Source organism: Pinus tabuliformis, chromosome 2_1 (genome assembly GCF_031772625.1).
Source record: "Pinus tabuliformis cultivar Carrire ecotype Pingquan chromosome 2_1, CPIR1, whole genome shotgun sequence".
Classification (NCBI taxonomy): Eukaryota; Viridiplantae; Streptophyta; class Pinopsida; order Pinales; family Pinaceae; genus Pinus; species Pinus tabuliformis.
Window position 1 is genome coordinate 35,313,382 of NC_142299.1, and position 13,451 is coordinate 35,326,832.

The 13,451-nt window shown below is 41.1% G+C and overlaps 2 protein-coding genes across 3 annotated transcripts in view; both read left to right on the plus strand.

Annotated features, from left to right (window-relative positions):
• LOC149198647 (uncharacterized) overlaps positions 1-13,451 on the plus strand; it is a 313,246-nt gene that overhangs the window by 279,626 nt on the left and 20,169 nt on the right. The window lies entirely within an intron of this gene.
• Positions 9,079-10,586, plus strand: LOC149198649 (uncharacterized). Its single transcript, XM_089399296.1, has 2 exons — positions 9,079-9,736; positions 9,847-10,586. The coding sequence occupies exons 1-2, from the start codon at positions 9,097-9,099 to the stop codon at positions 10,440-10,442; spliced, it is 1,236 nt and encodes a 411-aa protein (XP_089255422.1). The 5' UTR covers positions 9,079-9,096; the 3' UTR covers positions 10,443-10,586.

Here is a 13,451-nt window from a genome sequence, read left to right on the forward strand (position 1 = left end):
GGGGACACATTGCGGAGGAAGATTGGGTGATGAAGGTGACAGGTGAACAGGAGCAGAGGTGAGGAAGTTATTGTTTTACCTTTGCTTCCATCGCTCTGTTGAAAAATGGTGCTGGTGGAGTTGTGACGTGGTGGGTGGTCCCCACCTTCCTCTGGAGGGTGAAAAAATGTGAGGCGGGATCCTGTGGTTACACCCCAGAAATAATCTGGGTTGTTGAATCGATGGGCCCACACATTTGACTATTCAACTCTGGGGGGTAGCGCTGATCTATCGTCCGCGCAAGGTACCCCCCTGAAATGTTTCTAGGGGCCGGTCGGGCGGAGATGGATGACGATTTGTCTTGAGATCTACTCGACTTTTAACCAGAAAGGTTTGCCTATACTAATTTCATTGTTTACCCTGCTGTGTTCGCTTGGTGGAGTATTCCTTGGATGAGGGCTCTGGTATCAGAGCTCCTATTATGGCACTAGGGCATAATGTTACCCTCATCACCAATTTGATTATTTTTTAAGCTAGAAGTCTTGAATGCAACCCTTTAGCATCCCTACAAAATAATGAAGGGCAACAACACCCTCTTTCTGAGAGAAACCTCTAGCTACAAATCTAGCTTTATATTTTTCAATACTACCATCTGCACCATGTTTAATCTTAATCAACCATTTGGAAGTGACAACAAATTTACCTTGAGGTCTAGGAACCACTTCCCAAACATTATTCTGGATGATTGTTATTTTTAGGTATAGTCTATGCTAGAGCAATTTATTTCAATTTTCACGGTGAGCTCAATATCTTTTCCAGATTAGCAATCACATCAACATTAAAGTAAATTGCAGATAGAACATAAATATAAATCGCAAAAGACAAGCCAAGACAAGAGGACACAAGATGTGGTGCTAGCCAGGGACAAACCCCATTGTGGGGAAACCCTTCGTCAATTCTTTGTATATGATCTTCATTAGTTTAGTAGAGAGAGAGATAGATAGTACGTTTACAACAGAAGTCAACACTTTGACTTATCTAGATAAGAGCATAGATCATCTCTAAGAAGATGATACATGAGATTAGTTGAAAACATGCTGCTTCAACTGATTCTCCAAGGTGACTCTTTCACCTATTATTGTGCTGCATCTCGTTATCATGCTAAACCTCACCGTGCTGCACCATGCTGCACCCATCATCACTATGCTGCATCTCATCATGCTTCATCAATCATAACTGTACCCATCACTGTACTGCATCATGTGCCATTGCTACACCATGTTGCCATACTGTCCTACGTGCTTGCTTGTTGTACCTTGCATGCTTGCTGTACTATTGCTTGCTTCATGTACTTGCTGCACCAAGTACCATACTTCTGTCCCATTATTGTTTTGTCTCATCATATGGTTGTCCCAACATTTTACAGCTGTCCCTTTGATCATTGCAGCATTATATCATTGCTGTCCCATCATCTTGCAGCTGTCCCTTTGATCATTGCAGCATTATATCATTGCTGTCCCATCATCTTGCAGCTGTCCCTTGAATATTGCAGCACTATATCATTGCTGTCCCATCATCTTGCAGCTTTCCCTTGAATATTGCAGCACTATATCATTGCTGTCCCATCATCTTGCAACTGTCCCTTGAATATTGCAACACTATATCATTGCTGTCCCAACATCTTACAGCTGCCCCTTGAATATTGCAGCACTATATCATTGCTGTCCCAAAAACAAGCTACTGCTCCAACAATTAACTCGGCCTCCATTGAGGAACTCAGGCCTCCTCCACGTTGTCTTAGAGCCTCCCTCTCTTGCTGCGGTTAGGGCAATCCATAGACTGCGTTAAGGTTCTAGGGCATCCATTTAGGGTAGAGACCCTTTTCTAGGCTGCGTTGAGGGCTTACATTGCTGCCCTTCTTGACTGTGTATACCTCTTCATAGGTTATGTTAGGGATTTTCCATAGGGCAGCGTTAGGGCTTCTCCATAGGGCAGCATTAGGGTTTTTCCATAGGGCAGCATTGGGGCTTTCTCCATTAGGGTAGTGTTGTCTCTTAGGATCTCTCCTCCCACCAAAACGGAAAGACAAGTGGAGAGGAAGAGATCACAAGAAGTGTGTGTGCAAATGACTTGCAAGCCACCTCTTTTTATACTAAAACGTTGAGCACAAGTGGGGTTTATTTGGTTGCTAGCCGACCTTGACGAATTGTCTTATAACACAAATAAATTCATAACTCCATGAATGCTTATCGGAATCGGATGATCTTTAGATCAACCCTACACCTCTCGACGAGAGGGATCCAACAAAAATATTAGCTGCCATTAATAAGATGACCCACATCGAGTTTGGCCCTAGTTGTCAATTTTAACAATGATGGACTCGTATTCTTCTGTCATGACATCTTTGTAGACTTGTTATTTTGCAGCTTCTTCAAAGGTGCATGGTTTTGCCTGAATGATGCTGCTCATGGAAGCAACATATCCTTGAAAACGACTTGGCTTCTTGCTTTCTGAACGTTCCTCTTAGGGCAGCATGTTGTTCAACATCTTGCAAGGTATCTTGCAGCCATAGTGGTCTGTTTCTGGTAGGAGGGCCATGTGGTGGAGGATCTAGAGGATCCATGGAACCCATTGGATTATCAACAAGCTCATTCTCAGGTTTTGGTTCAGACTCAGATGCAACCCCTTTTTTATTAACAACTTTTCTTTCAACAATAGCAAGAGGGGGAGAGTCTCTTGCTTTTCTAAGAGCTGTGTCTTCATCAAATGTTACGTCTTTGCTAAACTTTATAGTTCGTTGACTAGGTACATAAATTCTATAAGCTTTTGAATTATCACAATAACCAACAAACATATCTTTTTTTCCTGAAGCTTCCATCTTGTTCCTTTTCTCTTTTGGCACATGGATGTATAAAAGACAACCAAAGATTTTCAAATGACTCACCTCAGGCCTTTTATTAGTGAAGACTTCTTCAGGAGTCTTATTTTTTAAGGCCTTATGAAGAGTTTTTTTTGTATGTAAACAACGGTATTTGCATCTTCTCCCCACAAAAACTTTGGTAGCTTTTGATCATGCAACATGGCTCTAACCATTTCCATAATGGTTTTATTCTTCCTCAACCACACCATTTTGTTGTTAATTGTATGGCACTATGGTTTTTTTCTTTATCCTGGCATCTTTGTAAAGATCATTAAAATCATTGGGGTGAAGTCTCCTCCATTATCAAATTTGAACATGTCAAATGCTTCCCCTTTCGTTTTCAAAAAGAATATCCATGTCTTGCGAGAAAAATCATCAACAAAAATCATGAAATACAAGTAGCCACCAAGAGAAGTAAGAGGTGTGAAAAATTTTAAATAGAAATCCAACTACAATGACTGATATTATTTTTTCTACTTATTATTTCAGAAATAAATTATTCACTGTGTTTCTAAAACAAATATCGAAATAAATTCTACTGCAGCCTTCATAATTAAAACACTGTGGAAAGTAAATGCAAAGAAAAATACTAGCACAAGTATAATCACAATGGCAGTTATTTTTGGACAACTGTCCCTGGAAAAACCCAATGTGGGAAAAACAGTGCAACAGATGAGGGTTTCTTTATTGATCTTTAGAAAAAATCTCATGTACAAGATACAACCAGCGGAATAGAAGAGGAACTTTTGTGAGAAATTTTACAGACGATATTCTCACGCTTCTCAGCAAGATTCTGACTCTGGAGAGGACTTGCTAACCCCTCTGCGTCTCACTGTGGCAACTTCTGCGTAGGGACTACGCAGTCCCAACGCCACAACCTCAGTGCTGTCCCTCCTTTGCTTTGCGTCTTCTTTCTGCTCTTGCACTCCCGACTGATGCTGATACCGTCTCTCCTTCTCACCTGCAACTGTCCCTCTGATTCGATTTCCTCTTGCCGAACTTCAACCAGTGAGAAAATCGATCTTACTTGGGTAATTGAGTATCTGCCCGGTGAGTTTTCCAAATGCCCATCGAAGTCCTTCTTATAATCCTCTAGTTGAGATATCAATGACTCAGATATCCTGGTCTTCTTCCAAAAGTTTCACCCTCAGTTTAATTAATACCCTTTAATTATTTTAATTTCCTAAGTTTAGACTTAGGTACCCATTAAAAATAATTAATTATTTTAATAAAACTATCTCCTCGTGAAATTTCCCAAAACGATTTCTGGGTATGCCCATCAAAGTCCTTATAATCCTCCGGTTGAGTAATTAGCAACCCATATTAGATTCTAATCAATGGGTCATATCATATTGACTTGCCTCGTCTTCTTCCAAAAGTTTCACCCTCAGTTTAATTAATACCCTTTAATTATTTTAATTTCCTAAGTTTAGACTTAGGCACCCATTAAAAATAATTAATTCTTTTAATAAAACTGTCTCCTCGTGAAATTTCCCAAAACGATTTCTGGGTATTGTGGAATACATGTGGCCAAGCCTCCCTGCAAATTTTAGGCTTAAAGAACATCCGATGCTACTAGAAATCAACACTCCCTCTTAGCGATGAATGTGCTCTAGTAATGCAACCTGCTGAAGCATCACCCTTCTCTGTAACATCTCCCTCTGTGCCATTGTTTTAAAAACTGAAACTGGTGACCGGACCGGTCCACCTATTGAACTGGGTTTCGAACCGGAACCGGTTGAACTGGGACTGGTGAGGTCTAAACGAACCGGTTTAAAAAAATACAATTAAATAACTAACTTTTAATGAAAAAACTATTTTTAAGATTTAAAAGCATGATTGCAAGCCAATAGAAACAAAATATGCAAGGTTTGCTCATCTATATGCCATGTAAAGGTGAATATATCAAAATAGCATCGAGTGCAATGCATATCCGCAACAAAATACATAATCAATGAGGCTCTAAATGGCCTCTAGAGTCCGAAAACAATGCTCTAAGCTATGGGGTCACTGAACTACTACAAGTCTACATATCAATGATCAACAACATGATCACTCCTCATCATGATCAAACTCATTACCACTACTAGACAAGAGATCATCAACATGAGCTACATAAATAATATGCCTCCGAGTTTGAGGACTCCTAAAACTCCTCTACAACTTTAGTAGTAGTAGTAGCAAAAATAGACATCAAAACGACAAATCACTGATCAACATGGTCACTCATGAAACTCATCATTGATTCAACACTACTAGAAATACATAAACATCGTCAACAAGAGATACATGAACATCATCTAGCTCAAAGTCTTCAGACTTGGATTGCTTAACCTTATAACATGATAGAAATTGAAAAGGTTTAACATGCCTAACCAATGATTTTGGTTTGAGTGAAGCGTTCATCTCCTCAACCTTATAATGTGGTAGAAAAATATTATTATGCCTAACCAATTGTTTTTCTTTGAGTGAGGGGTGCATTCTTGTTAAGGCTATGGTGGAAGAGTTCAACAATCAGTACCACTAACAGCAACAAAGTTCAACAATCAATGCCACCACGATCAAGGTTCTTAAAGGGCTTCATGCTCTTGATCAAATGCCAATATCATATCCTCATGCATGATAGAATCAAATGGAAACATTGCAAACCCCCAAACCATGAAATCCTGAAAACCATTAAGTCTGCTGAATTTTGAGTGAAATTTAAAATTCTAGTTTCTCCATATGAAATCCAATGAGGTCGAAACCACTCTCAAACATCCTGAGTGATTTCATGGTAATGTTAAAAATTTAAGTAAAAGGATGAAAATGAAAATTAAAGGAAATGTCACTTTAACATTACCATTAATTGTCAACATTGTTAGGGGTGAGATTTGTCAAGAAAATGAGAGGGTAGGCATGGTTTTCTTGGAGGGACTATTTTTGGACGAAAACAACCCCATATTCCCCTCAAAACAACTTCAAAGCTCACAAAAATGCATTTTGCGGGGGTTATATTTTCCCTGGCAATAAACTTACCGGTTTAGGACAAAACTGGTGGCTTTGACCACAAACCGGCCGGTTTCATCCTACACTGATCGGTTAGGGGAAAAAAGGCGAAATCAGGAGGTAAACCGGGCTTTTAAGCCGGTTTGACTTGGTGGGCTTACTAACCGGTTGGTGTGACCGATTACTGGTTCAGACCGAACGATTTTTAAAACACTGCTCTGCGCTGTTGATGTCTGACATCTCTGCCCATCAACTATTTGTTAAAATGCTGCATTTGTACTGTTGTTGACCCTGCCACTGCCAACACTGCATTTGTACTGCAACTCCCTCTTAAATTCTGCATCCGTGCTGTTGCTAGCACTGCCACTGCCAACACTGCATCTGCACTACAACCTTCTCCAAATGCTACTGCTACTGCATCTGAGAAACCACCTATTTCTGCTACTGAAATAGATTCTCTACCATACCCATCTACTCCCTAAATTGGATGAACATAACTCTTGCTAGAGCTTTTGTGAGTACGTCTGCTACCTGATTTCCTGTGGAGACATACTGCAACTGTACTACCGCACGCTGAAGACAGTCTTTGATAAAGTGACATTTGATATCTATGTGTTTTGACTGATCATGAAATACTCTAATTATCGTAGAAAATACTGGTTGCTTCCATCCTCTTTCTGAACAAACTCACAAGCAGTTTTCTAAGCCATATGGCTTCGCATGTCGCTGTGCTAGCTACCACATATTCGGCTTCTACTGAGCTCAGAGCAACCGACTTCTACTTCCTGTTGCACCAAGAGATCATTCCTAATCCAACGCTGAAGCAATACCCAGAGGTACGTTTCCGGTCTACTGAACTACCTGCCCAATCTACATCTGCGAATCCATTCAATCTGACGTCACCTCCTCAGGTGTATTTCAACCCATATCCAACTGTTCGATGCACATATCTAAGAATGTGCATAGTTGTTGCCCAATGCGCCCTTTTTGGTTCCACCATGAACTGACTAAGGGTGTTGACATCAAAGCAGATGTTTGGCCTAGTGTTGACCAGATACATGAGCGACCCAACGAGTTGTCTGTACAAGGTGGGGCCCACCTCGTTGTCTCCTGATGCATCTATTTTCTTCCAATTGGTGATCATGGGCATAGCCATGGGTCAACAATCCTGCCAAACCTCCAATCCTAGAAAATAATGCATAAACCCCATATCCTTCATGTCGAATTTTTCTTCAAGATTCTTTTTGCAGTCCTTTATGAGTCTAGATCATAGTTTTAAAAACCGGTGGAAAAAACCGGTTACCGGCCTAACCGGCCGGTTGGAAGCCTGGCCGGTCCGAACCGGCCCTTCTAACCCGGTTTAGACCCCCTCGTGCCCAAAAAAAGGCCCTAACCGGTAAAAACCGGCCGGTTTAGGGCGGAACCGGCCGGTTTATAGCAAACCGGCCGGTTCCGTCCTAAACCGGCCGGTTTATGGACAGGCCGCCGGTTAAAGCAAAAAAGCGCAGCGGTTTTGGAAATGAGGGCGGTTTAGGGGTTTTGGGGGTGAGGGAAAGGTATTTTCCCTCCAAAAACACCCTCACACTTGCTATAAGACACCCCTCTCACTCTCATTTGTCTCACACAACTGATTTGGAGTGTTTGTGAGTGTTTGTGAGCTTGGAGAGTGTGGAGTTTTTGCTGAAGTAGTCATCTTGGAGTTGGAGTTGGAGCTATTTTGGAGATAGTCTGTAGCTGTCAGTGGAGTTGCCATCATCAAGAGGAGGCTAAGGGAGCTACTTTGCATTTCCAGGTAAGGATTTGCACTTGATAATTCCTCATTTGAGTCTGCTGTCCATGAATTATTTTTTTTGTGCTATAAACTTCTCACTTCAATGGTCTATCATCTATGCTAAGCCTATGAACTCTCTAGCTCTATGCTATCAAATTTTGTAGCTTGCATGTGCATTTTTTTCCTACATTTATCATTGGTTTTCCATGTTCCTTAGCTGCAATTTTTTTTTTAAATGGCAGATTTATTTGCAAATTGTTATTATTTCAAGCAAACATGGCTCCAAAAGGAAAGGACAGTGCATGGGTTCATTGTGATGTAATTGAGGGAAAAATGATATGCAAATTATGCCATAAATCTATTGGAGGTGGGGGTATTCTTAGGTTGAAACAACACTTGGCTGGGGTAAGAGGCCAAGTAAAGCCATGTGATGCACCAAAAGAACTGTTAGGTCCTATTAGGGCAGAATACATTGCCAAGCTTGAAAATTTTTATGAGGATAAGGCTAGGGAGAAGGCCATCCAAGATGAAATTGCAAGGAAGAGGGAATTAATGGAAACCATGAATGTTTTGAAACAGAGTGGGTATGATGATTATGAGATTCAAGACTCCACTTCTATCCCTTCCACCAATGAACCCTTTCACTATGTTCATCCTTCTGTTGGAGTTGGCCAACCATCAAAAGGAACAAAGAGACCAAACATCCAAAGTTATTTCTCATCTTCTGCCACCATTGCCTCTTCTAAATCTAATCCCACTTCCTCCCAGCGAAGTTCTCAACCCACTTTGGATCAGCATTGGAAAAAACAATGCAAAGAAACTTCTCACCAATACATTGCTAGATGGTGGTATGATTCAGATATCCCATTTAATGCTGCTCGCTCACCTTATTACCAAACTATGTGGGACTCTGTTATAGCTGCAGGAAAGGGCTTCAAAGGCCCTAGTATGCATGACTTGAGGGGAGCTCTTTTGCAAAAAGAGATATCTTCCATTGATGAGTATTTGGTTGAGTTTAAAGAGTCATGGGTCAAAACAGGTTGTTCCATTATGTCAGATGGATGGACCGATGGAAAGAACCGCACTATCATTAATTTCCTTGTTTCTTGCCCTCAAGGAACCATGTTTTTGAAATCAGTTGATGCATCTGATAGGGTAAAGGATGCAAGCCTTCTATTTGAGCTTTTGGATAACATTATTCAGGAAGTTGGGGAGCAGCATGTTATGCAGGTCATCACTGATAATGCCTCAAACTATGTTCTTGCTGGAAAGATGCTTGAGGCCAAATATAAGACCATATTTTGGACTCCATGTGCTGCACATTGCATAGACCTCATGCTTGAGGATATAGGCAAAGGTGGAGTGGGTAAAAAACACTGTAGAGCATGCCAAGTGCATTACAAAATACATTTACAACCACTCATGGGTATTGAGCCTAATGAGGAAACACACTGGAGGCAAAGAGCTTGTTAGGCCTGCAATTACGAGATTTGCAACTCACTTCCTCACGTTGCAATGTCTCAATGGTCAACATAGAAACTTGCAGAAAATGTTTTCCTCTGATGAATGGTCTGAATCTCGGTGGGCTCGTAGACCAGATGGAAAAGACACCAAAAAGAAAGTGTTAGACACTTATTTTTGGAAAAGGTCTGTAGAGCTTGTGAAAATTACCGAGCCCCTTGTTAAGGTGCTAAGGTTGGTGGATGGGGAAAGATTGGCCATGGGCTACATTTATGAAGCTATGGATCAGGCAAAGGAGCAGATACGGGCAGCTTACAATGACAGGTTAGCTAAATATGGCCGTATATGGGAGATCATTGATAACAGATGGAACAATCAACTCCATTGTCCTATACATGCAGCCGGGTATTTTTTGAACCCAAGGTATCACTATAAAAATCGGCTAGGAGATCAGCATGATGGGGAGGTCAGAGCTGGATTGATTGATTGCTTGGAGCGCATGGTCCCTAACCATGTAGACCAGTTGGATATACATAGACAGCTTACTATTTTCAATCAAGCAAGTGGTACTTTTGGCAAAAACTTGGCAAAGATGGCAAGAGATGTGGACCAACCAGGTAAGCAATTCCAATTTCCATTTTGTTTTTCATTTCAAGTTAAAATTGTTTACGTTCTTTACAATTCAAATTATAAACTAAGTTACTAATTATTGTCTTTTTCTTTGCAGCACATTGGTGGGAGTCATTTGGTGGCCAGTGTCCTCAATTGCAAAGGTTTGCAATTAGAGTCCTCAGTCAAACTTGCAGTGCTTCAGGTTGTGAGCGCAATTGGTCTGTTTTTGAGCGCATACACATGAAGAAGAGAAACCGTTTGGAACAAAAACGGTTAAATGATCTTGTTTTTGTGCAATACAACCTTCGACTGAGGAGGAACCAAATGATGAGCAAATCACCTGATCTAGATCCCATTGTGTTGGACGATATTGATCCAACATCAGAATGGGTGGAGGAGACTGAAGATCCTGTGTTTGAGGCTGATTTTGATATCGACATGGCTTTAGCGGAGGATGAGGCAGATTATGTGGCGGCATCAGAACCAGGATCAGTAGCGGCATCAAGGAAAGGCAAGGAACCAATGGAAGGCACTAGTCGTGCAGGTCGACAAACTCGTGCTTCCATTAGGTCCACTTCTATTGTCATTGGTGGCATTGATACTGATGTTGCAGATGAGGCAGAGGCATCCTCAGACTCTGAACCAGATGATGTCTATGTAGCTCCTGATGATGATCACGTGTCTAGTAGTGGTGATGGACTTGATGATTGATCATGTGTACACTGTAGACTTGTAGTAGGCCAATGGCCTCATAGCTTGCAACATTGTTTTTGGACTTTATAGGCCATTTAGAGCCTCATTTCTTATGTATTTTGCTATTTTGTCGATGATATGTATTGCACTCGGTGCCATTTTGATATATTCACCTTTGCATGGTATATAAATGAGCAAACTTTGCATATTTTGTCTCTATTGGCTTGGAATCATGGTTTTACATCTTAAAAATAGTTTTGTTTCATTAAAAATTAATTATTTAATGTATTTTTTAAAAACCGGTTCGTTTAGACCAAACCAGTCCCGGTTAGACCGGTTCCGGTCGGTAAACCGGTTCATTAGGTGGACCGGTTCGATCACCGGTTCCGGTTTTAAAAACACTGGTCTAGATGACCCTGTTAAAACAACTCATCCACATATAATACCAGAATAAGTGGCTCATTCTCCACCACTAAATAGTAGAGATTGGGATCAACGCCACTCTTGACAAATCCCAACTGCCGCAAGTAAATATCAATCTGACCATACCATGCTGTGGGTGCTTGTTTGAGCCCATACAGGGCTTTCTTTAACCTGCAAATGTGAGTTCTCTTTTCATGAGTTTTTGGTGAATCTCCCATCCCATTTAAGCTGTTAGGGATATAACTGATCTGATAGAGGTATATCTGGCTACTGGGGCGAAGGTCTCCTCATAATCTATTCCTTCCTTTTGTGCGTACCCCTTTACCACGAACCTAGCCTTGTACGTCTCTATACTGCCATCTGTAACATACTTGATTTTGTAGATCCACCTTGATCCTACACCTGATCTATCCTTTGGTCTAGGTACCACTTCCCAGACATCATTCGTCACGATAGAACTATACTCTTCTACCATGGCATCCACCCAAACTTGGTGTTTTACGACTTCCTGAATGCTGGAGGGTTCTTCAACCTGTGCTACCAAAGCTTGGTACTTGTCAGGTTGTCTATGCTGCCTCTTCTCGATTCTAGGAGCTTTGACAAACTCCTCTGCATCCCTTAGTGTCTGTCGTACGTTCTTGCTAGTCCTACCACTAGTGGTGGGAGGCTCAATCAAATCCCCCTCCTATTCCTGTTGTTCCATCTATTGGGAACTTCTTGGATTTCCTACTTCTGAGGAAATATTGGTGGTGATCATTGTGCTTGATCCAGGTGTCTGTCCTCCCGCTTGTCCTCCTTTCTGCCCCTGCTACTGTTGGACTAATGGAACATCTACTATTTGACCTTCTGCTGGCATCTCTCGAGATTTCCTGAAAGAACTATCCTCCATGAACTTTGCATCTCGTCTTACTACAATCTTCCTGCTGCTAGGAATGTCGATTCTGTATGCCTTCAAGGTCTCGCCATATCCTACGAGGTATTCCTTTTCTGTAGTCTCATCCAGTTTACTACGCTTCTTGTCTGGAATGTGATAATATGCCACACTTCCGAATATCCTGAGATGACTCACCTCCGACTTCTTCCCTATGAAGACCCCTTTAGACATTTTCTTCCCCAATGCTTTGTGAGGAGTTCTATTATAGATATAGACTATTGTGTTGCAAGCCTCTACCCATAAGAATCTAGGCAGGTCTTGGTCATACAACATAGCCTTTGCCGCTTTAACAATAGTTCTATTCTTTGCTCTGGATTATATGGAGTTGTCTACTCTCTTTTGATGTCCTCCTTTTTGCAGAAATCTGTGAAGTCTTTGTCCGTATACTCTACACCATTATCTAAACGCAATACCTTTATCTTCTTCCCTGTAATGTTCTTTACGAGAGCCTCAAACTCTGTGATCCGATCAAAGACCTCATCCTTGGTTTTTAAGAAATAGATCCAGGTTTTTCTAGAGTGATCATCAATAAAGGTGACGAAGTATTCACCACCACGAATAGATCTTGTGGAAATTGGGCAACAAATATTTGAGTGTATAAAACCCAATACGCCTTCCGCTCTGTTGTTACTTTTGGAAAAGGCTGCTTTAGCGTACTTCCCTAGTACACATCCTCTACATTCATCATCATGCTCAGTACTAAGGACTGGAATTCCTGGAATAGTTTCTGTGAGCATCCTTAGTGCTCCATGGTGTAAGTGCGTCATTTGCCTGTGCCACAGTTGATTCAGTTCCTTTTCATCATTATGATTGCTGCCTATCAGTGCCATTGGAGATTTGACCTGCAATCTATACAGTTTGTTGCTTCGAGCTCCAATTTGTCCCTTCTTCTTCCATCTTGGATGTTTGATGTATACTTTCCTTCCAATGAAATATACATTTTATCCCTTGTCCTGTAACTGGGACATTGAAATCAGATTCATTACTAACCCGGGCACATGTAGAACTTTAGTGGCTCGAATGCTGGTTCCTGCTTCCGTCTGAAATGCTATGGTGGCTCTCCCTTTTGGAGGTCACTTCATTCTGTTTCTCATAGTAATCTGGAAGTCCATTTGCTCTTCTTGATAGCTCGAGAAATATTCTCATACTCTAGTCATATAGGCTGAAGTGCCACTATCAATATACCAAACATTTGCTGACACTGAACTTGACAAGCATGCGAATTCATTTTCCAATCTGGAAGATAATTCAAAGACATCTTGATTTCCCATCCTTATTTGTGCTATTTTTCCTATCGATTTTTGACTCTTTTCTTCCCTAGCAACTACTGCGAACAACTACGTCTTTTCCTGAAGACTGGTTTGTTGAAGCTTTTGCTATGCTACTCCCTCTGTCGCTGACAAATCTCGATCTGGAAATCTTACCTCTTTGTTGACTCACTTAGAGAGTTCTTCCATGAAAATCTTGCCCTTTTGGCTTGGAGTGCGTAATCCCTTTGGGGATTCGATTTGCTGCCTAAGCAGTGCTTCGACTTCCCTCCTCTTCAGCGTTGGCTCTTTTAGTTTACACTCGTGCTTAACTCAACTCTGATACCATGTGAAAATTTCTAATTAGAAATCCAACTACAATGACTGATATTATTTCTTGGACTTATTCTTTTAGAAATAAAT